This window comes from Eleutherodactylus coqui, chromosome 3, assembly GCF_035609145.1.
Source record: "Eleutherodactylus coqui strain aEleCoq1 chromosome 3, aEleCoq1.hap1, whole genome shotgun sequence".
Classification (NCBI taxonomy): domain Eukaryota; kingdom Metazoa; phylum Chordata; class Amphibia; order Anura; family Eleutherodactylidae; genus Eleutherodactylus; species Eleutherodactylus coqui.
Genome location: NC_089839.1, coordinates 114,203,073 through 114,226,370, shown reverse-complemented (window position 1 = coordinate 114,226,370; position 23,298 = coordinate 114,203,073). Strand labels below are relative to the sequence as shown.

At 41.8% G+C, this 23,298-nt stretch overlaps 1 protein-coding gene across 5 annotated transcripts in view; it reads left to right on the top strand.

The window, feature by feature from the left end:
• ADGRG6 (adhesion G protein-coupled receptor G6) overlaps positions 1–23,298 on the top strand; it is a 192,144-nt gene that overhangs the window by 95,870 nt on the left and 72,976 nt on the right. For 4 of the 5 annotated variants that reach the window (XM_066595973.1, XM_066595971.1, XM_066595975.1 and 1 more), the window contains exons 6-7: positions 7,670–7,744; positions 23,194–23,279. In XM_066595973.1, the coding sequence (XP_066452070.1) occupies positions 7,670–7,744; positions 23,194–23,279 (161 nt within the window). The remainder of the gene's footprint in view (positions 1–7,669; positions 7,745–23,193; positions 23,280–23,298) is intronic. The other variant, XM_066595974.1, reaches the window with a different exon arrangement.

The following is a 23,298-nucleotide window of genomic DNA, read 5'->3' as shown; positions in this document are numbered from 1 at the left end:
ACGTGTTTCAAAGTATTTTGAATGCTTTGGGAATCTGGTCTTTGTTAGAGAGCATCAATCTTAGAGTACCCAGCAATACATTCCTTATCTGGGTAAGGACACTTCCAATGCATTCACTCTAGTTTACTTCTTTCTTGTCTCACCTTGTATCTACAGTTACCTCCACTATAAGTTTATTATCCTCTGTAGTAACTTCATCATCTCCATTACCTGCTGTAACCTCACCACCTACTGTAGCTACTTCACCTGATACAACTATTACCTCATCAGCCACTGTCATCACTAATACTATTGGTTTCCATTCTTCCAGCATTATATATGGTAAGACATAACATCTTCCATATTATGTGAGTTTTTTCACTATAAAGGTGATAAAAACGTTAAATACATCCTATATGTATGTCCCAAAATATACAGATGGTTAAAACAAAGCATTATTCAAAAAACGTAATACTATTTCTTCATATCCTAGTTTGTAGGTCAATTATGAAAAAGGGAGTTGGTTTCACACAGGCATATTTTTGTGCATGCAATATTTGCGTGTGCAACATGCAGAGAGAAGAAGCCATTAAATTCAATGTGTTTATTCACATTTCCTTATTTTGCGCAAAAAATAATATGCGCATTAATGCATCAAAAGGCCATATAGGAGTTTATTAGAGGTGCACAAATGCACGCGCAAATCTGCAATAAGCTGCGTAATTTAGTGAAAAAAAAGAGTACATTTGGACCTCATTAGGCTAAGTAGCCATTTAAATTAGAGTAGGGGGAGGTGGGATTTCCAGCGGGTGATAGAGTTGCAAAATAGAATTTGGGAAACAATGTAATTATATCCAAAGAGCATTTAGAAAGAACCATCTGTATATTTTGTATTTCTGTCATCACTTTCTCGTTATGCATGTTACTACTTTGTTGACTGTTTTTTCATATTTAAAATTTTCTTGGATTGATATTAGCTGAGAAATGTTTTACTTCTTGCAAAATCCAAATCAATGAGGAAGACATATCAAAACTTCTGCTTTCAGTCTATAAAATGCCTTTTAAAAATGAGAGGTGGAACTTTATTGGTCGTTGTGGGCAATCACTCCACTTTTCATTTGCACCAGTTTTGATACATCTCCCCCAATGGGATGACTTGATCAGGAAAAGCCGATATGTTACCAATTAGTATAACTGCCGGTATCTGTATGTCTAGGAACATTTAGAGAACATATGCCAAATGAAATTTAATATTTGTCTCTTCTACTATCTTACTTCAAGTTCTGGACCAAATCATTTTTCAGCTTAGTATTATTTTTATACATTGATGGAGCACAACTGATATGTTTAAATGGAGTACAAAAATATGGAAACACCGTACGAAATGCATGCCTTAAATTACATGGAATTATAAATCATATTTCAATAAGACATGTAGAGACCGATTTTAAGTGTAGTTAATATTCACATTTGCCCGAGTAACAAGGTTCTATTGGTCAGGGGTTTGAGGCACTTAGCTGCTGTTACTAGCTGGCTCCCAAAACCACCCAGAGCAGGGCAAGAGGTGAAGTAAACACAAATTTGGCTGGAAAGCTCTCCCTCTGCCAAGCAGGGGTCAAAAGGGCAGACCAGTGCTAAAATCCCATACATTTTGTATGGTGTTTGCATATTTTTGTCCACCCACTGAAAGTGGCTTTTCAATCTCTTCAGGTTGCGGATCCTTTTTTTTTTCTTATTCACTTCAGTTTTTTCCTCCCCACTTTCAAAAAAGTCCTAACACTTTTATTTATCCATCAACATAGCTATCTTAGGACTAGTTTTTTGCGGGGCGAGTTGCATTGATACTTTTTAATGTACCATATAATGTGCAAAAAAACCTTTACAAAATTTGAAGTGGAGGGAAATGGAAGAGAACCGCAGTTCCGCTATCTTGTTTTTATGTGTATACTCTGCAGCAAAATTGACAAAACTTTATTCTGTAGGTCAGTAAGATTATGACAAAATTCAAAATTTATATTGGTTTTTATTTTTCTTTGCTGTACTACTTTTAAAAAATAATCTGACTTTGAAAAAAAATAATTTCCCATTGACATAGTTGTATGAGAGCTGATTTTTTTGCAAGACATCCTGTAGTTTCTATTAGTACCATTTTGCAGTGCGTATGACTGTTTGATCACTTTTTATTACATTTTGTTCTTGGAACTGGGATTACCAAAAATTGTAATTCTGGTGTTGTGTATGTTTTTTTCTGATGGAGTTCACTGTGCGGGGTAAATAATGTGTTACTGATAGATTGGAGTTTTATGGCTGTTATGGACGGGTGTCGGCTGTCAAAGGCAACCAACACCTGAAGTGTATGGAGCAGAATCAACCACTGATCCCGCTACATTCAAACCCTGAACCTCCATGATATAGGGGTTAAGGCTTTGTTCACACATAGCAGATTTTCTGGAGCAGAAAGTATCTATTGGATTTTGGTGCAAATTAATTTCAATGGTGTCTTTTTTCACTAGCATGATTCTTACATTATAGTACTACGAGCGAGAAAACCTAGGCATTGCCTTATCTTTTTCGCACAAAATTTTTATATGTGCTGGAAAGGACAGGGCAGGACCCATTTGCGCGCAGTAGACGAACATGCCCTGATTTAAATGGCTATTTAGCTTAATGAGTTCCAGATGTGTCCTTTCTGCCACTTAATTGTGTAGCGTATCGTGCATCTTCGTACACATTGGGCATACATTTGCGCACCTTCCACAGACTTCTCTAGGGAGAAGGTCCTATTTTTTGTGTGAAACGCACGCAAAATAAATGAGAACAAACACATTGTGTTTTGCATGCGCAAAAAAGAAAAATGTTTACAAAATTTTGTGCGCACAAATATACACGCAAATACGCCCGTATAAGAGAGCCCTAATAATCAATTTAAAAACCATGCCAATTTGCAGCAAAGACAAATATCAAAGTGGTTCTACATGGCCCTAAGGCGTATATTGGCCGGGTTTTCATGACTGGACACTATACACTGCCCCTCTGATACATTGGCTTACAGTGCATCAGTGCACAGGGGCATATTTCCGTGGACAAGGCTGCGGACAAGGGGCAGGGAGGAAGCGGGAGCTTAGCTCTGCCCCTGTCCTGCCTCCTCCCATTGCTAACGGCCGGAGGGGAGGAGAGAGGAAGTGAGCTGGCGAGGGGGAGGGAAGGGAGAATGCATTGCGGCCTCGGCGTATATGCGCTGGGCCTTTTGTCATTCAGGCATGTTTATGGTTCCGCCGGGTGTACGTAAAATGCCTACGGCCTAGTAAATGGGCCCTTAGGCTATATTCATTTGGGCGCACATGATATTGGGCCATGGAACTCAGTCCGATATCATGCTTGTCAACGTGCGATTTTCATGGTGATGAAAAGCGATCTTTTCCCATGTCTATACTGCGCTAAAACGGAGGTCGATCCTGCTCCATACAGTGCAAGTGTCGACTGTCCTTGACACCCACCTGCAACAGCTGTGATCAGCGCGCACACTGATCATGGCTAATAACGCTTTAAATTCCGCCGTCAATTCTGACAGAGGCATTTAAATACACCGATCAGAATTTGGGGTTCTAAACTACCCCCCTGCACTGAGAGTGCTGTTCTGTTGCCATGGCCACCCAGGGCCTTCTGAAAGTCCCCAGTGCTGCCATTGTAGATTACCAATGAACTAATGCCTGTGGCGTGGCTTGATAGATTGCCTTTCAGATCACAGTATAATGTAATAATATGGTATTACATATTACTGCAGGAGCAATCAAACCATCACAAGTTCTTCTCCCATGTGGGTACTAAAAAACAATGCAAAAATCAGTTTAAAATAGTTTTATTAAGTACAAAAAAATTAAAGGTAATAAAAGTTTAACCTCCGCGCTTTCACATATTTATAATAAAAAAAACATATTTCGCATTGCTCAAAAAGTCGTATGTACGCCAAAATGGTATCAATATACACTATAGGACAATGCTGAAAAAATTAGCCCTCGCACAACTATGTCAATGTAAAGTAAAAAAGTTATAGCTGTCAGAAGATGGCAGCAGAAAATGTTTTTTTCTCTAAAGATATATATATATTTTAAAGTTGTACATTAAAAATATATATAAATTTTGTCTTGTCGCAATCATACTGACCCACAGAATAAAGTTGTCATGTCATTTTTGCTGGAGTGTGTACGCCATAGTAAAAAAAACTCCAAAGATGGTGAAATCATGTTTTTTCAATATCACTCCACTTAGAATTTTCGAAATGTTCCTAAGTACATTATATGCTAAATTAAATCGTGCAGTTGAAAAATACAACTCGCTCCACTAAAAACAGTTCTCAAACGGCTACGTTGATGGACAAATAATAGAGTTATGCCTTTCTGAAAGTAGGGTGGAAAAACCGAAGAAAAAAAGGGACTGCGTCCTTAAAGGGTTAAGAGAAGAACTTGAATTGCAGTTTCTTTTGAAATATTGGAAATGTTAAATACTTTAAATGAAATAAATTATTAGAATTAAAGAAACCTAACACCTGTAACATTTAGATTTTAACTAGAGATGAGCGAACGCACTCGGTAAGGGCGATTTCGCAATCGAGCACCGCGATTTTCGAGTACTTCACTACTCGGGTGAAAAGTACTCGGGGGCGCTGTGGGGCGGGGGGTTGCAGCGCGGAACAGGTGGGAGCCCTCTCTCTCTCCCTCTCCCCCCCACTCCCCTCTGCAACCCCCCGCTCACCCACAGCGCCCCCGAGTACTTTTCACTCGAGTAGTGAAGTACTCAAAAATCGCAGTGCTCGATTGCGAAATCGCCCTTACCGAGTACGTTCGCTCATCTCTAATTTTAACCATTGCATTTTGTTCCCTGTTACTTCTTCTGCTACATACTCCTTAAAACAAACGCAAATAATGCATGGTCAATAACACTGATCAGATAATTATGGTGCTGCATGCTCGCTCCTGTGTTATTCATAAGTGCTCTGGAGATTGCCCCAAAAGTAGTAAGTCAGATATGTCATAAAAGTCCAACAAATGAGGGTACATCAACCGAAATCCTCATGAATCATGAGAATGAACTGTCGTGGCTCCAACCTCAATGCGCAGACGGGATCACTCTCCATTCAAATAAAGTGAAATGAAACTTGCACATAAATTGGGGCAGAAAACATTAAATGTATATGTACTGTATATAATTGTATTGCAGACTGCTGCGCATAGCAACACTATTACCCATATGTACTATATAAAATCTGTATAAAATATGTGTGTTGAATATCCCCAAATTCATTATGTGCAGCTTTCTTATACCAAATATTGGGATTTTCTTATTTCAAGCTTGTTTTACAACCACTTTAGATTAGTCTGGCTTGTAAAATAATTAATGAAAGCACTTAATGATTTTATTATGAACAGTGAGCCACAGTGTACAAGAGAAAGGGATGTATGTAAGTTTAAGTGTACATCCAATTCTAAACAATTTTGCACAAATCAATGATACAAGCAATTAAACTTATCTTTCTCCACTTAGCAGTCACTTCTTATTACCTGCAACCTCATGTGCTCATCACTTACTTTGAATTTACTGCTAAAATATGCACACAGGAATCCAAACATTGAGAGATCAGGTTACAGTTTCTGCCCATTAAGGCCGTCTGCACACGTTCGTGTAGCATTCCGCATGCAGGAGTCTACAGTGGAATCAAATCCTGTTCCCGGACGGCATCTGGGCACAACCTGTCATTTTTTTCTTCTTCTGTACTGTGGATAGACCTGGCAGCTCACTGTTGGACATGCGCAGTAAAGATTTTTCTTTAAATCCATTGCTTTTCCTGTGTCATTGCTAGGCGATGATGCAGAATCTGTGAACTTTCCGCAATGTCAATTGTGGAAGGGCCGCGAGTTGGACTGCTTCCATTAACTTCAGTGGAAGCTGTCCATAAGGAAGCCGCTCAAAAATAGAGCATGCTGCAATTTTTCCTTCACAAACGGAAAATCACAATTGATTTCTGCTCATGTGCAGGAAAAGGAGCTTTTCCATATCCTGTTATGGAAGGTATTTGCTGCGGACCCGGTTGTGTGCAGCTGACCTTATAGAGAGCAGTGAAGTGAGCTGAGGCAGGAGACTAGCTGCTGTAGTGTTTCCCATACGAAGCATACACATAAAGATATCCTGCTTCCCTATCTCTCTGTAGCACACTCTCATAATAACATACATAGTAACATAGTATGCTGGGCTGAAAAAGACAAAAGCAGCAATATCATAGTGGATATTATACAGCAGTACAGAGAAGTGGGGCTGTGAATCTAGGACTGAGGAAAGGTAGAACACTATGACCTTATTCAGGTGAGCATGTCCAATTTCAGGGCTCAGTCACACGGACGTCAGACGGACGTCTCTCTGCAGCGCCGGGAGGAAAAACATGTGACCGGCTTCATTGCCGGTCATGTGTTCTTTCATTAGCTCTGGAGAGAGACGGCCGTCTTCAGGTACGCCTGTCTTCTAACTGTCAGTCACACGGGCGCATCGGCGCGGTGTACGGGTGCCGATGCGCCCATGTGACTGAGCCCTCAGTCCACAAAAAAATTAACCGATTGTATTATACATGTATGTCCACTTGTCAACTGTATGCGTTGCACATGTCTGTTTTTTTCCTTTTGTGTGTCATCTGTATGTCATCATGTTTTTCTCGCATGAAAAAAAGCTGAAGTAGGTGAAGGTTTTTTTCTAGCATTTCTTAGCCGTGATCTGTGAGAAAATGAAGCACACATGGATATCATCTTTGTATACTGTTTTTTTTTTTGTGGACCAATTGACTTGGATGGGAGACTGTCATTCAATAAATCAAAATACGCCATGCTGCAATATTGTTGGTCCATTTAAAAAAAAAAGCATGTCTTACTAGCCCCATTGACTTTATTGGGTCTGCTTGCTGTCCATGTGCAGTCAGTTGCATGAACGGACATCGAACAAACTGGAATTATGTCCATGTGGGTAAGTCCTTGCTAGAAAAGTGACAGCAGCATTTCTGTGTAGATCTATACCTCTCTGTCTTTGACTATGCAGCTGCTCTCTTCCTCCTTCTCCTCTCCATAGACTTTTATGGGAAGCTACTATAACTGGATACATCAGTGAGCTGATAGTCTGTCTCCTCTTTGCTATAGGAACGTTATCAGTGACTTCACAGTAAGTGAAGAGTGCTGGTGTGCAGGGGCGAAATAAGTCTGATAAGTGGAGAAACAGGCATTTTTCTGTAAAAAGATATTCTGCATTACAACGTTTCTTACCTTCACTTGTACTGATGATGTATAGAAAGTTGTTTATAGTTGGAGGTACATTTAGGGTATATTCACACATGGCAGAATTTCTACAACTGGAAATCACTTCCATACATTTAAATAGTGTTGATTTGGTGGCATGTGCATGTATTTTTGCACTCCTAATTCAGATTAATGGAACAACTGCAAAAATGTCTGCAACAAATATGTCACATGAGTAATTCACATCCTTGTGCATATGCATAATATGAAGATTATTGAATTGCACTTACTGCTTTATTGCACAATAACCTTACCTGCCTAGGGTGTTGCTGTTTTGTATTGCAACACCCAGTGCTTTACCTTATAAGTGGATCCACAGTGCTACCACTCAAACTCACATCTTATTGTATTTTTCTCAGCTACGGTAACAGCTTCACCATCTACTATGATAACTACTAACATGACTACTAACAGCGTTGATAACCCAGAGCCTGGTAAGAGACCTGTTATAATATATGCTAATGTATGTTATTGTTTAAATTTGAATACATAGTAGAAAACACTAAATAAGGCTACTATCTGGAGCAACTTGAATGTTGGTCATGACAGGCTGAATTAGAATAGTGTCGAAAATATGGATTGCTGTAAAGTGCACCTGTATTCTCACGACACCATTACACCAATAGGGTGTAGTAAAAAAAACGGATCCAGTGCTATGGTGTCCCATATTGAAATAACAATAGCGTACTTAAATAGGAAGACATGGATGCTCTGCAGGATGGTATGAGGCACGGGCTTCTGTAGGCGTCAGAACATGAATTTCAATTTTGTGTTGTAGCCTCTGTAAGAGATAGAGAGCAAAACTTAATTTCAAAGTTGAACAACAGCATTTGAGTAGCAGAAATTCACTTTCCACATCTCTTTAACCCATTTAGGACCAGGCACCGTAAATTTACGGCGCCTGGTCCTGGGCTTAAAGCACCGCCGATAGTAAAATTACGGCGACGCTTTAAGCCTTCTGCATCTCTGCAATCAGAGTCAGGAAGGGGTTATCAGCTGTTAGTAACAGCTGATAACCCAGTGGAGAAGGCAGGAGGGGTTTTTAACCCTTCGTGCCTTTTCTTCCCCTAGTACACAGTGTTCAATGAGCACTGTGTACTAGAAAGTGAAAGCAGAACTGTAGTTTTCACTACGGGAGCCGGGGAAGGGGGGGGGGGTCATGTGACCTCCGAGGTTCCCTGCTACAGCAGAGCTGGAGGGTCAAACTAGACCCTGGCCAGCTCTGACAGTGACTAATGTCACTCCTATGGATGCCCCAGCTACAGTGGGAAAGGGTCAAATTAAAAAAAAAAAAGAATGTCCCCCAGAGGTCTTACATGACGTCATGGGGGACATAGATAGTAAAAAACATAATTACATACACAAAGAAAACAATATTATAGAAGTAAACAACAATATATACAGAAGAAACAAAATAACACAAAGCCGACGCCAACCAAAAGCATTGTCGTATGCGCCCTGTAAACCAAAACCATACATACTATATATCAAAACGTCTGAAATAAATAGAGGAACCCGTTCCCATACCTTATTTTAACATAAATATACTAAATTAAAAAAAAAATTACTATATATTTTTAAAAAAATCTCTTATTTTAGCATTGTACCCCCAATAAACCTAAAAAATGGAAAAAAAAGTTAGTGAAAAAGATATTAAAAAAATCACCCTATATGTCACGGAAAAAAACACGCAGTAAAAATAATTTTGGTAGCTAAAGGAAACAAAGTAGGGCAGTAAACGCGCCACATGGGTAAAATCCCTAAAAAGTGTCTGGTCCTTTAAGGTACAAAACTGCTTGGTCCTTAAGGGGTTAAGGGCTTCTACCCACTAGCGTCTTTTTTTTAATCGGACTTTCTAATGTTAAAATTGCATCACTGCAAAATCGCAAAAGCAAAACTTACGATTTTTGTGTGATGCAATTGTAACATTAGAAAGTCCCATTGAAAAAAATGCAGCAATATTGCAGCGTTAAAAGAAATACTAGTGGGTAGAAGCCCTAAGTCCTGTGGGAGCGCTGCTATGACTGACATAAGGAAAGCTACTCAAATTGTTTCTCTTATCATGGGCTACAACTCAAAATTAAAATCCATGTTCTGGGTGTGCCATACAATCGTGTAGCTCATCGATGCTTTTCTATTCATGTATGCTATTGTTATTTCAATACAGGACACCAGTATTGAGATATATTGCTGGATCAGTCTTTGGGATGCTGTGTAAAATGTAAATAAATATAAAGAAAAAAATAATGCAATGATTTGGAAATCTCATCTAACCATAGTGTTACCATACAGTGCGGCATGGGGTCCCGCGGTCGGCGCGCGTCGCTCCGGCGTCGGCTCCAGCAGCCTGGAGCCCTGTGTCGAGGTCATCCCAGCAGCTTGGGTTGGCCAGTGGGCGGCGGCGTGGGCGTGCCCGCCCGTAGGGTGCCGCCCGCACTCCTCTGTGCTTCTTATACAGCAGTGGGTGGAGTTGCCTCCTCCCACTCTCCGCCCCTGGGCGGAACCTTGTGGTTAAAAGACTGGCAGTGAACTGAGCTCATCGCCAGTTATTGGTTCTGCATGCACCTAGCCAGTCTGTCTGCGGTTCTCCTCAGTCAGTCCCTAGTTGTCGGTCAGCTCCCTCTGGTCCCCTGTTACTCAGTCTGTTTTAGTTGGTTCTGTTTGCCTCTAATCTAGTCTGGCCCAGTCAGCACTAGTTGCTATCCAGCACCCTGCCAGTTTGCCTGTGAGTTCCATCTCCAGCCTTGTCAGTTTTTGTTGGTCTGATTCGTCTGCCTCCTCTGTCGGCACTCTGTTCCCCCCATTAGGTAGGTTCCTGCTTGTCAGTCGCCAGGTCCCTAGCCAGGGCAGGGACCGCCGTCCAGTTGTCCGCCTGGGGTTAGCCAGGGCCGAGGCAAGTAGGCAGGGACAGTGGGGGTGCGGGAGATCAGGGCACCCCAACTGGCGCTCGGGGGGCAGAGTGCCGTAACATAATAACTGGCCCTTAAAATACTGTTTTTCTTTTCATGGCGGCGATCAGCGCCCTCGCAAACCAGCTGCAAGACCTGGTGCCGGTGATCCGGGATTTGTCAGCTCGCATGGTGGCCCAGGAGCAGTGGGCATTGTCGCAGGAGCAGAATGCCGTTACCAGTCCCGAACCCAAGTGCCCTCTTCCCGAGGTGTTCTCTGGGGAGAGGAACAAGTTTTTTGTTTTTCAACAGGCGTGTCGCCTGTTTTTTCGGATGCGTCCCCGCTCTTCCGGCTCGGAGGTCCAGAGGGTCGGGCTCATAATGTCCCTGCTGCGGGGCTCTGCCCAGACTTGGGCCTTTTCCATTCCCGAGGGTTCCCCCTCCCTGCTGTCGGTGGACTCCTTTTTTCAGGAACTTGGGGGCATCTTCGATGAACCGGACAGAGTGGGGTTGGCGGTTTCTCGGTTGCTGGCGCTGCATCAGGGGTCGCTTTGTGTGGAGGATTATTGCTCCAGTTTCAGACGCTATGCGGGTGACACTGCATGGAACGATAGTGCCCTGAAAGACGTTTTTATGCAAGGTCTCTCAGACGCGGTCAAAGAACTGTTGATCTCCCATCCCGTTCCCGGGTCCTTAAAGGAGGCTATGGAGTTAGCAGTGAAGGCAGATAGGAGGCTCAGGGCTGGGAAGCAAGATAGACCGACCCATAGAGTCAGGGAGGTCATTTGTCCTGTTCCCTCCCCGTCCGTACCAGTCTCTGTTCCCGAACCTATGGAACTGGACCCGCTGGACCCCAAGGAGCGACGCCGGATTCGGTTATTACATAATCTCTGTCTCTACTGCGGGAAAGCTGGACATCGGGTGATAACTTGCCCCTGGAGGCCTCAGCGTCCACAGTCTGAATCGGCAGAAAGACTTCCAGTCCTAGGCGACTGCAGGGAGAGTCGCCTAGGACCTCAGGTACGTCCTAGACTTCTGACACCCTGCCAGGTTAGATTCCGGAACTTCTCTCGCCTAGGGCAGGCGTTTATTGATTCCGGAGCAGCTGCTAACCTGATAAGCATGCGTCTCGTTGAGCCCCTGAGGGCTGAATTTGTGGCGCTGAAGACGCCAATTCGTTTTGCTAGCATTGATGCTACTCCTCTTGCTTCGGGCTTGGTTCGATGGAGGACCCCAGTGTTACAACTCATGGTGGGGGGTCGCCATTCGGAAGGTCTATCATTCCTGGTGATGGAGAAAATGTCGGTAGACATGGTACTAGGGATGCCGTGGCTGGCGTTGCACAACCCCCAATTCGATTGGGCCACTGGGGAGCTAACCCAGTGGGGGCCGTCCTGCCATAGCCATCGCGCTCCCCCTCCCCCCTGCTCAGTCGAACAGAAGGGGTACCGGTCCTCTGGAAATCGCAAAAGGAGGGGTCGCACGGGGTGCCATAAGTCTTTGTCGAAACCTGTTGTCTCTTCGGTGATGCCCACCTCCGGTCCCCCGCCGCCCACCCTGGTCTGTGATGAAGTTGAACACAAGGCCCAGGAGGTCCTGGATTCTTGCCGGGGTCCAGGAACCGTACAATATTTGGGGGCCCGGAAGAGTTTTTTGGAGTATGATAGCTCAGAGGACAGTGATTTTAAAGTTAGAGATGCCTCAGATTTTGAAAGCAGCGTCATTGGTAGCGAGGATGGGTCAAAAGACAGTGGCGAATGGTTGGACATTGACTCGGAAGACGACCTGAAACATGACGATATGTCAACGGTTGGCCCTGAAGGAAATGGGGCAGCCACAGACTACCGAAGTCATGGACCTGAGGATCAGTCCATGGTGTCCGCTCAGGAGGGTCACATTCTCGGGTTGGTACAGCGTTTTCACAGCCTTTGCCTGGATAAGCCTGGTCGAGTTTCCGGGGGCCCGGAGGTCCCCCGTCAGAGGGGGGGTAATGTTACCATACAGTGCGGCATGGGGTCCCGCGGTCGGCGCGCGTCGCTCCGGCGTCGGCTCCAGCAGCCTGGAGCCCTGTGTCGAGGTCATCCCAGCAGCTTGGGTTGGCCAGTGGGCGGCGGCGTGGGCGTGCCCGCCCGTAGGGTGCCGCCCGCACTCCTCTGTGCTTCTTATACAGCAGTGGGTGGAGTTGCCTCCTCCCACTCTCCGCCCCTGGGCGGAACCTTGTGGTTAAAAGACTGGCAGTGAACTGAGCTCATCGCCAGTTATTGGTTCTGCATGCACCTAGCCAGTCTGTCTGCGGTTCTCCTCAGTCAGTCCCTAGTTGTCGGTCAGCTCCCTCTGGTCCCCTGTTACTCAGTCTGTTTTAGTTGGTTCTGTTTGCCTCTAATCTAGTCTGGCCCAGTCAGCACTAGTTGCTATCCAGCACCCTGCCAGTTTGCCTGTGAGTTCCATCTCCAGCCTTGTCAGTTTTTGTTGGTCTGATTCGTCTGCCTCCTCTGTCGGCACTCTGTTCCCCCCATTAGGTAGGTTCCTGCTTGTCAGTCGCCAGGTCCCTAGCCAGGGCAGGGACCGCCGTCCAGTTTTCCGCCTGGGGTTAGCCAGGGCCGAGGCAAGTAGGCAGGGACAGTGGGGGTGCGGGAGATCAGGGCACCCCAACTGGCGCTCGGGGGGCAGAGTGCCGTAACACATAGTTTCTTCACAATAGAACATAGAACGTATCAGAGGAGAAAGGGAGACATTTTTCCATTTTATCTTTAAAAATTAAAGGGGTTGTCTCGCGGCAAACCTCAAAATTTTACCTTACCCCATTCCCCCTGTCACCCCCCTGGCATAAAATAGCAAAGTAAAGCAGTTTTTAAACTGCTTGCTACTTACCGATCCGACGAAATAAGGACTTTAAAAAATCTTCTCCCTAAGATGGCCGCCGGTCCTTTCCAAGGGATGCACTGCGGTTTTCTCCCATGGTGCACCGTGGGTCTTCTCCCATGGTGCACCATGGGCTCTGTGCGTTCCATTGCCGATTCCAGCCTCCTGATTGGCTGGAATCGGCACACATGACAGGGCGGAGCTACGCGTAGAAGGGGCGGAGCCAGAACGCCGCTCGTGCCTGGACCGAGCAGAAGGAGAGAAGACCGCACAGCGCAAGCGCGTCTAAAAAAAGCAAGAAGACAGCGAAATTAGACGGAGCCATGGAGACGGGGACGCTAGCAACGGAGCAGGTAAGTGAATAACTTCTGTATGGCTAATATTTAATGCACGATGTACATTACAAAGTGCATTAATATGGCCATACAGAAGTGTATAACCCCACTTGCTGCCGCGAGACAAGCCCTTTAATTCATTCGGAAATTAATGGCAGCAACACCTGACAAAAAAGTTGGGCCAGACCAATGTCTACCATTGTGTAGCATCCGCTCTTCTCTTTACAACAGTCTGTAAATGTCTGGGAAGTGAGGAGACCAATTGCTGAAGTTTTGGGAGAGGAATGTTGTCCCAATCTTGTCTATTGTAGGATTCTAGCTGCTCAGCAGTCCTGGGTCTTTGTTGGATTTTTTGTTTCATAATGCACCAAATATTTTCTTTGGTGATAGGTCTGGACTGCTGGTGGCCTCTTCAGTTTAGCATTATCTTGCTGAAATATGAAAGGAATTCCCTGAAGGAGATGCTACCTGGATGGAAGTATATGTTGTTCTAAAACCTCTATATATTCTCAGCATTGATAGTGTCTTTCAAGATGTGTAAGCTGCCCATGCTTTAGGCACTAATGCAACCCAATACTATCAGAGATGCAGGCTTTTGAGATATGTGGTATAACAATCTGGATGGTCCCTTCTTTCTTGAGTTCACAGAACATGGCGTCCATGGTTTCCAAAAAGAATTTCACATTTTGATTCATTTTACCACAGAGCAGTTTTCCATTTTACCTAAGTCCAATTTAAATGAGCCTTGGCCCATAGAAGACGCTGACATTTCTGGATTGTGTTGATATATGGCTTTTCTTTTGCGGATAGCATGGGAAACTGTGTTTACAAACAATGATCTCACAGTAATGCAGTGATTTGCATTACAAAATCATACCTGTTTTTAATGCAGTGTCCTCAGAAGTCCCGCAGATCTTGACCATCCAATATTGACCATCAACCTTGTCCCTTGTGCACATGAATTTCTCCGTATTCTCTAATTTTTTTGATCATATTGTTTACTGCAGATGGTTTGAGAGTCATAGTCTTCGCAATTTTACATTGAGGAAGTTTTTTTTAAAATTATTTCACAAGTTTTAGACACAGTTTTTCCACAGATTGGTGAACCTCTGACCATCTTTGCTTCTAATAGACTCTGCCTCTCTAATGCTGGGTTTACACGGGACAAATGTCTGGCAAACAATGCCCGACACTTGGCCCCGCACATGCTAGCTCTAGTGCACCTGGACAGGAGCTAGTATCATTAGCTCTCAGCGGGGAGGCAACAGGAGATTTCTCTTCTCTCGCTCCCCCATTTAGTACTGAACGGGCGCTGTGTTGTGTCAATGGAGAGTGGCGGGGGAGCGAGAGCAGAGAAATCTCCTTGCTGCCACCACACCCCCCTGCTGGCCGCTCTGTAAGTAAGCCAGCGAATGTAGCTCCCATGCAGGAGCATGGGAGCGAGGACACACAGGGACGAGTGTCAGGCATTGTTTGTCTGACATTCGTCCCGTGTAAACGCAGCATTACATAATCTATTTATGCACAGTCCTGTGACTTAGTAGAAAATTCATCTTCCAGCTATTTCTCATTAGTACCACTTACTTTTCCAGCCTCTTGTTACCGCTGTCCCAACTTTTGTGAGATCTGTTGCTGCCATCAATTTCTAAATGAATTCTTTTTTTAAAATGAAATGGAGAAATGTTCCACTTTCATCTTTTGATGTGTTCTATGTTCTATTGTGAAATATGGCCCTATGAGATTTTCAAATCATTGAATTCTCTTTTTTAAAAACATTTATTTACATTTTACACAGCGTCCCAACTTTTTTGGAATCGGGGTTATGTTATCTTCTACTTACAGTATACATTTGTAATACACATTTCAAATAGGGATAGATGTGATTCTATATGACTAGCTAGTAACCAGTTGAAGTGTCTGACTACTTGACTAATTAATGCTGAGATGTTAGACTGGATCCATGTGTGCTGTGTATTGTCCTTTACAGGATGTTTAGAATAAGATGAATTTAGATACAAATTATGAAGATAAAGTTTTGTTATTCTGTTCTTTTATTTCGGCTTTACCTATGTACATGTTGATGCTTTTTAATTATATATTTGTCATGAAAAAATAGTATTCTTTGCACATGAAATATCTTGGGATTATCATTAAATAATGTAGACATTGTTAATTTTTTCTCTATGGAAAGTTTTATGTACTGTAGATACTGCGTTTATTTTTTCCCCAGCAACCAAACCTTTGTGGCAGATGCAAATCTGTAATTCATTTATTTATTTTGCTACAAGAGCAAAGAAGCTTAGTGTAGCAAATTTGTATTCAGAAGTTCTGTCCACTTTGAACAATACCATCTTGTTCTTGTTCCCTGACAATAAGCCGTTCATAGCATTTCCCACTGTTGCAACCTTAGCGACTAGCTGTAAACTGTGGGATAACCCAGAAACAAGTGTTCAGTTTCCTTACAGCACCACCATAGAGGAAATAAAGCATTTTGAAGTTTCCTTTTAAATCAATGGGCTGTGCATGAGAGATGTTCTTTGTAGCCACCCTCCAGTATGGTCAATATAGGAGATTGTGTTCCTGAATGTTATACTCAACTTTGCTAGAATGCCCTAATAGATTATTTGAAAGTGGGTTTTCTGGACTTGATAACCTTTTTAAGTAGATGTGACCTGTAAATATTCTTTGTAGTCTAAGTATAGTTTTACAATTACTGTGTAGATTCAATATTTACTTTGAAACATCATCAAAATATCCGAAATTTCTGAAACCAGTTAATAGTTATGCTTGAAAATGTTGTCTGGAAATTAAACATTAGTGGGGAAAGTAGTAATGTGTGATTAACCTTTGGTGACCTAAAGCGAACCTCAACTTATATATCGCATTTACAGTTTTACCGTTAAACTTGTTGTTAGAATTGTTCCCTTTTATGGGCAACATTGATATTACAATAAAGGAGTAAATGAGCGGGAAAAGTAAACTAAGTTCTTCCAATTGCTTTATGAGACCCACAGATGAATAGAGGCTGGTAATTAAGGCAAAAAGTTCTGGCTAAAATAGCCATGTAGCTTTGGAAAAGCTGAAAGGAAAGACACAGGTCATATAGTTTATCTATAATTACCTTATAAGGAAATTTGTCATTAGAACCATATTAGAAAATTGCTGCATATAAAAATATCTATATTACAAATATAGGTTTCACTTAGGTGCACCAAAGCTCAAAGTCAAACTTTTATTTGTTAGATGTCTGAAATGAGCAGAGTGATCAGTATAATCTTTAGAATTTCATATAGTGTACCAAGTTGACAGGAATGCATTTTTGTTGCAAGTAACTGCTTTTTTTCAATCCATTTATTATATGGCCTAATACATGCAGATCTGCAGGAACTCAAAGTTCCTGCTACATTTCCCATCAGAATGAAGAGAAACCCAGTTACCCATCCTTGGGAAGGATGGCAGTTACAAATGCAAGACTCAAAAATAAAAGGTATAAGAAGTATCGGGATTATTTCTACCCCAATTGTGTGGCCAGTGAAACAAAGACCAGCATCTTCAGAGAAAACTACAAGCAAAATCCCAATTAACTTCTGGCTAATGACAACACCATCACTTTGGACATCATCTACAAACCAGAGAATAACTACAGCGGTCACTACAGAGGATAAAGCAACCAAAGAAGTCAAGTCCACTAACAAAGTAGTTTATAATAATGTTTCAGTTATTTTGATGAATGTTTCAAGCAAATGGTCTTCTATATTATTGGGGGAAGATGAAATCTCAAAAATGGAGACAGGAGGATCTGGGAATGAAGCAGAATGGCATAATGTTTCTGTAAAGGAACCGGATAATGTATTCTTCAGTAGAACACAGATTGGCAGTACTAAGAATATGAATCAAACATGGTGGCCACAACGTATTATGCATATTTTTGACAATTTTAGCCAACCCTTGAACGCTAAAAGCATTGTAAAGCATAATAATGAGCACAGTAAAATGACATCAGACCATTTCTTTAGTGATCATGCAAGTGGAACTCATGATCCTAATGCTGAAAACATATCTCTGCTTTCTGTGCCATCTAACAAAAGTAAGATCATGGCAGGAAAAGTACCATTCTTAATAAATGACTCCCATATGTTGACCTCTGTAGTGGCATCAACAGAGGACTACTATAAGTCAGGAAGAACTAATAATAATAAAGGGCTTGACAGACTTGTTAATTTTCAAACTCCAACTAGTTATGGCAGACATGATTTTAAGGACACAGAAGAATCAAACTATGTTCTTGAAGCTAGTATGTCTATAGAATCTCCAGCTGCTGATATGCAGAGCACTCAGCTAAATTATCTAGTACCTCCAATATTAAGACATCAGATAATGCACTCTGTGTATACACAAAACATTTTTTCTACAGGGAGCGTATCTTGTGATTCTGGCTCGAGGTGTACCACAACTTACAACATATTACCTACCCAATCGAAACTGCTTCTTGGGAGTTTACTGGCTCACAGAGCAAATGCGCAAGCTCTCTTATATCAACAACAAAGTATGACAGAAAAGATGTTACCAACAAGAACATTAGATCATGAAGGCATATACAGTACAGTCTCCCATCTGGATGTTTTATCCTTAAATCGACAAACTATAATTTTTCCTGAAACAGAAAATAATGGTATTTCGAATTCAAAACAGAAAGAGCAACACAATTTTAAGACCTCAAGTTATGATATGTTGGAACATCAGGAGAAGTACTTTACACCAAACTATGAAAAACCTATTAAGAACTTAGAATTGTACATGGGTGGTCTAACTACTGAACTTCCTTTGGATACCTCATCTAGTAAATTAATTAGCCCACATCCTACTGCTGAGATTTATGAATACCAAAAACATGTTGACATAATGGAATTTTCTGGAGATGATGATTTTTTGGAAGCTGAAAAGTTGTATTTAGTATCCAGAAATCGTTTAGTTGAATCCAATGCAGAGAATGAGGAATTTTCACATATTAACACAAAACTTAACCTGGCCCCAACAAAGACTAAATTAAATGATTTGCCATCAAAGTCAATTGGTAATGACAGCTTTGAATCAAATACATCTACAAGTAACTACTTAGATATGAGAAGTTTAGAAAACATGACACAATCAAACCTTTCTTCCCTGTTATCTATAAGTGATGGAAGACCTTTAGGGGAAACTGTTATCAGCAGTTCCATGGAAAGACAGTCCCATGCTAGTCAAACGTCTTCTGCTGGAACTGTCAAAATCAAAGTTGTGCCATGCACAATTCAGGTTGTGGTTAATCCTGACGAACAGCAGCAACAGGAAAGTGTTCATCCAGAATTTACCATACATCAGGGTACATTGCATGCTAAAGATATGACATACCAGGCAAGTGAGATCAGTATCTCAACTGCAAATAGTGCCTTCAATGATAACTCCTTGGAGCAAACTAATTTTCTGAGTAAGGCAGAGTTCTCAGAAGCAGTATACAGCAGCTATATTGCAACACCCCCACTGGCATATGATCACTTATCACCTACGTTTCAACTCCATTTGATGAATAATGGTCATCAGCAAGCAACAAAAACCGTGCTACTGTCTTCAAACACGAAGATCCAGAGTGATGAAACTTCTGCCCAGATTTCTTTTCTGACTCCAAGCTCATTAATAAATACTATGTGGAATTATTGGAAAATTACAACCATTGATGATGTTCCAGAAAGGCCGGTTAGCATTGAGGAAAACAGTGAGCAAACGGAAACAAGCATGGATAATAAGCATCTTCCTGCAAGTTTTGGGTCAGCCACATTTGGATTTTCTGACTCTCAAGTAACAGAGCTTATAATGGAGAATTCTCTCGCACCAGGAACTAGTCTTTCACATCAGTCTGTACTTCAAGAAGATTATTTTAATAACACTGGTCAAAAGTTTGTTAGCAATGGACCATTTGATACAATTACGTTGGCTTCACCGGTGCTGCTGTGTTCTTGCAGTCATCTCATCTCATCTGACGTTGCCTGCTTCTGTGCACAGGAGGTTAACAGCAGTATGTAGATGTATCTCAATAGACTAGACCACCCCCTTAATGATAGTCATTATAATGTTTTTCAATAGATGATTGCTTTAAGAAATTTGAAGTAGTATTAAATGTGCTTGTTGTAGATTAGCATTAGTAATAGTATTCAGAAAATAATTATGCTGCATATCAAATCACTTACATTTTATTAAAGGGACATTTATGACAAAATAAGCACAAAAGTAAAAACAATAATAGTATCCAAAAACGATTTAGGCCCCATTCATATCTATGACTAGGGCTCCTACATATTTTTGTTGTTGGGTTCTGTCCCCAGAGCTGAAAAATGAAAATACCAGAACCACCGGATCAGGCACATGCTAGAGCGGAACAGCGCTGAATGGACCTCATTGACTATAACCATCATTACTGGGCAAAATAATGTTGCATATTGTATATGTTTTCTGGGATTTTCTGCTAGATCTGCACCAGAGGCTCCAAACTGAACCTCCATTGCCTTAGTCTAATTCCCCTGTATGAATACCTGAATACATCTAAAAAGGTCACAAACTGTTGCAAATAATCTATATAATAGAGCTTAAATAAAAAATCCTACTTAAGGCACTATAAAGTTTAACCCAAGGATAAAGTGCTAGGTGTAATACATACAATTAGCAAAAGGTAAAGCAGCCTCTATCAGACAAACCAACCCTTGCACTGAAGCTGGAAATAACAGCACTGTCACAGTGTTCAGTAATGATGGGACTCCCCGCGGGGACGAAGAAATCCCCTGTCACAGCTGTGGCAGCGAACCGTGATGCTATCCTATTGCTTTCAAAGGAGCCGGCGCTGCTGCTGCCCCATTGAATGCAATGGAATGAAGGCGACCTCTGCAGGGATTTTCGTGGAAGTGCTTAAAATATAAACCCTTTTCTAAAAATAAGTCCTAGCTGCTGTAAAAAATAAATATATATATATATACATCACCAAGTAGCGTTGTCAGAGCTCCGGCGTGTCTTCTTCCTCCCCGACACTCTTCTGTAGCATTCAATGAATGACAGCTGAGTACTTGCTCTGATTGGTCATAGTGCTCAGCCAATCAGAAGCAGTTCTTTCAGGGGGTGGGGATTTTTTAATCCCCGGCCAGAAGAAATGCTACAGAAGAGTGGCGGGGAGCCAGAGAGAAGATGCGCTGGAGCCCCGGCAGCACTGCTAGGTGATGTATATATATTTTTTTCTTATTTTTTATAGCAGCTAGGACTTATTTTCAGGGAAGGGCTTATATTACAAGCCCTTTCCTGAAACTTCCTGCGGGGGTTGCCTTCATCCCATTGCTTTAAATGGGGCTGTAGCAGCGCCTGCCCCATTGAAAACAATGGGATAGCATCGTGCTCCTCTGCCACTGCACAGAGCTTCGGTCACACACATTTGACAGATCTGTGGAGTGCATTTTTTAGTACATGGGTGTGCACAAAAAATTGCTTGTCTGATTTCGGCCTTAAACTGCACATAGAGGTTGCCATCAGTTTAATCCCTGAAAAAAACTGAGAATTATAATTTATTACACTATTGGTTTCCAGTTAAATACCAAAATAATTCTTAGGCCGGCTGCACACGGCTGTGACGGGCTCCGCCGCAAAATTCCGCGGCGGAGCCCATTACGGCGCCCCCCAGGAGACCCCATACTTACCTGCGGATCCGGCGTCCTCGCTCCCGCATGACGCTTCCCCGCCCACCGCCGCGTCATATGACACGGCGGCGGTAGGCGGGGAAGCGTTTTCACGCTATCTTCCGCTGTGCTACAGCAGAAGATAGCGTGAACGGATGGCTTCCATTGACTGCAATGGAAGCTGTCGGCACGTACACCCGCGGCAAATAGAGCATGCCGCGGGTGATGAAGGGAGATTTCACGGGCGGAATTCCGCACCGTGTGCCCTGAGCTATTAGGTTCAATAGAATCTAATAGCTGCGGGCAACGCAGCGGATTTTTGCCGCGAATTACGCGGCGGAAATCCGTCTGTGTGAAGGAGGCCTTATGCTGTTTGTTAATTAAAACAACTTGAAACTACTGTTAGTTTTCATCCCACAGGTAGTTATAGCATTACTAGATCACATTCACAAGGAGACCTGTGTAAGGGTCGTTCTGAATGATAAAAGCAACAATTATATAAGTAACATAAAAGAGCTTTTCTAAAGCCATTTTATTGCCCATAGCATTGATATAAAATTGTAAACGAAAAAGAAGAAAACAGAATAAAATATGTTTTTATTTGTTTCATTATTATCCCTTTATAGTCAACCATTGCACTAGAAGATATGAAATGAAATGTAAATCGATAGTAGTATTTTCTCTTTTTTAGATTGGCACATTCTTTGCAGTCTCCTCAAAGTGTAGTTGGTTGTACCTGATGATGAAATTTACTCAATGCCACCTAATCTAGCAACATAGATTACTATATTCAGAATCTCATGTATTGTATTTAAATAGAACTAAGAATGCAAATTAAAAAAAAAAAAGAAAATTCACTGAGATTCTAATATAAATCTAAAACTTAAAAAAAATTTAAGGTATCAAAAACACTTTTATTTGGCTTCACTCCAAACAAAATATGCCTATAAAAATGCTTGTAAGTGGGATGCACAGTATAGTAGATTACAAGTTGGAGTAGTTACGGTACATGTAATCAGTCAATCAATTACAAAAATACAATTTAGAATTCTGTTGTTTTATTACCTAAGCCCCATTTCCTAGCATCTTCTAGAATTCCATATGTATATTTTATTTCATCTTCAATGTTCTTTTAGCGTCAAAAAGAAAGTTCGCCGTAGACCATTTAAGTCAGGTGCTATTAGTGACAAGACCATAGCCATGTTCTTCAGAGCAGACAGTCCTGGTTGTAGTAAAAGGTGGAAATTATGCATTCAGATATAACTTTAACCCTTTGCAATCCAAGATTCAGGGTTTCCTATGGGGCTTTCTCTTTCTACCATTATACAATGGCGCCATCTGCTGGCTAGAGCCAGTACTGCAGTATGTGATGCGCTGGAGAGGCCCCCAACAACAGAGCAGCCGGCAATATACAGTAAGAATACCCTGCCGGACATCTTCCGACATCAGAGCTGCACAGGTTTCAATCTGAATGTAGGAAGACGTCAGATGGTGAACTAGAAAAGGTTAAAAGTGATAAAAGCGCTTTGTTAATTATTACGCAAATACATTGAGGAATTCAATATTTTATTTAAGGCCAGGATATGCTATATTATTTCATATATGTCATTTTTTTCAATAGAACATTAACATAGTAACATAGTATATAAGGATGAAAAAAGACATATCCATCCAGTTCAGCCTATTGCAACACCCCCCACCCCCAATGTTAATCCAGAGGAAGTAAAAAAAACCCTATGAGGTAGAATTCAATTTCCCTTACTTATGGAGAAAAAATTCCTTCCTGACTCCAATCTGGTTAATAGGAACTAGATCTTCCAAATATCCAGCCATAAACATTCCTATAACAGCAAGGTGTTGTGTTATTGTGCTCATATAATCCATATTCTACCTATAGAAGCATTTCATCTTGAGCTGCTAGATACGTAGTTTACATTTCTACTAACATTACTGTATTAGAAATCCTGAGTGTGAAAAGCAAGTAGTTGCATATTAACCTTAAAATCATAATTTTAGGATCAGATATTTACTAATGTCAGCTCAATGTCTGTTTAGCACTTGTAAAGTTCTTAACAGTTCCTAACTCAATTATCATGTCTCTGTACAGGTGGGACATTTTATAGGATCTCCATTACTGTGGTCAGTGATGTTAATAATGATGAACTAAAAGTCCAAAGCTTGGTATCAAGTTGGGTAAGTATACGTGTATTTT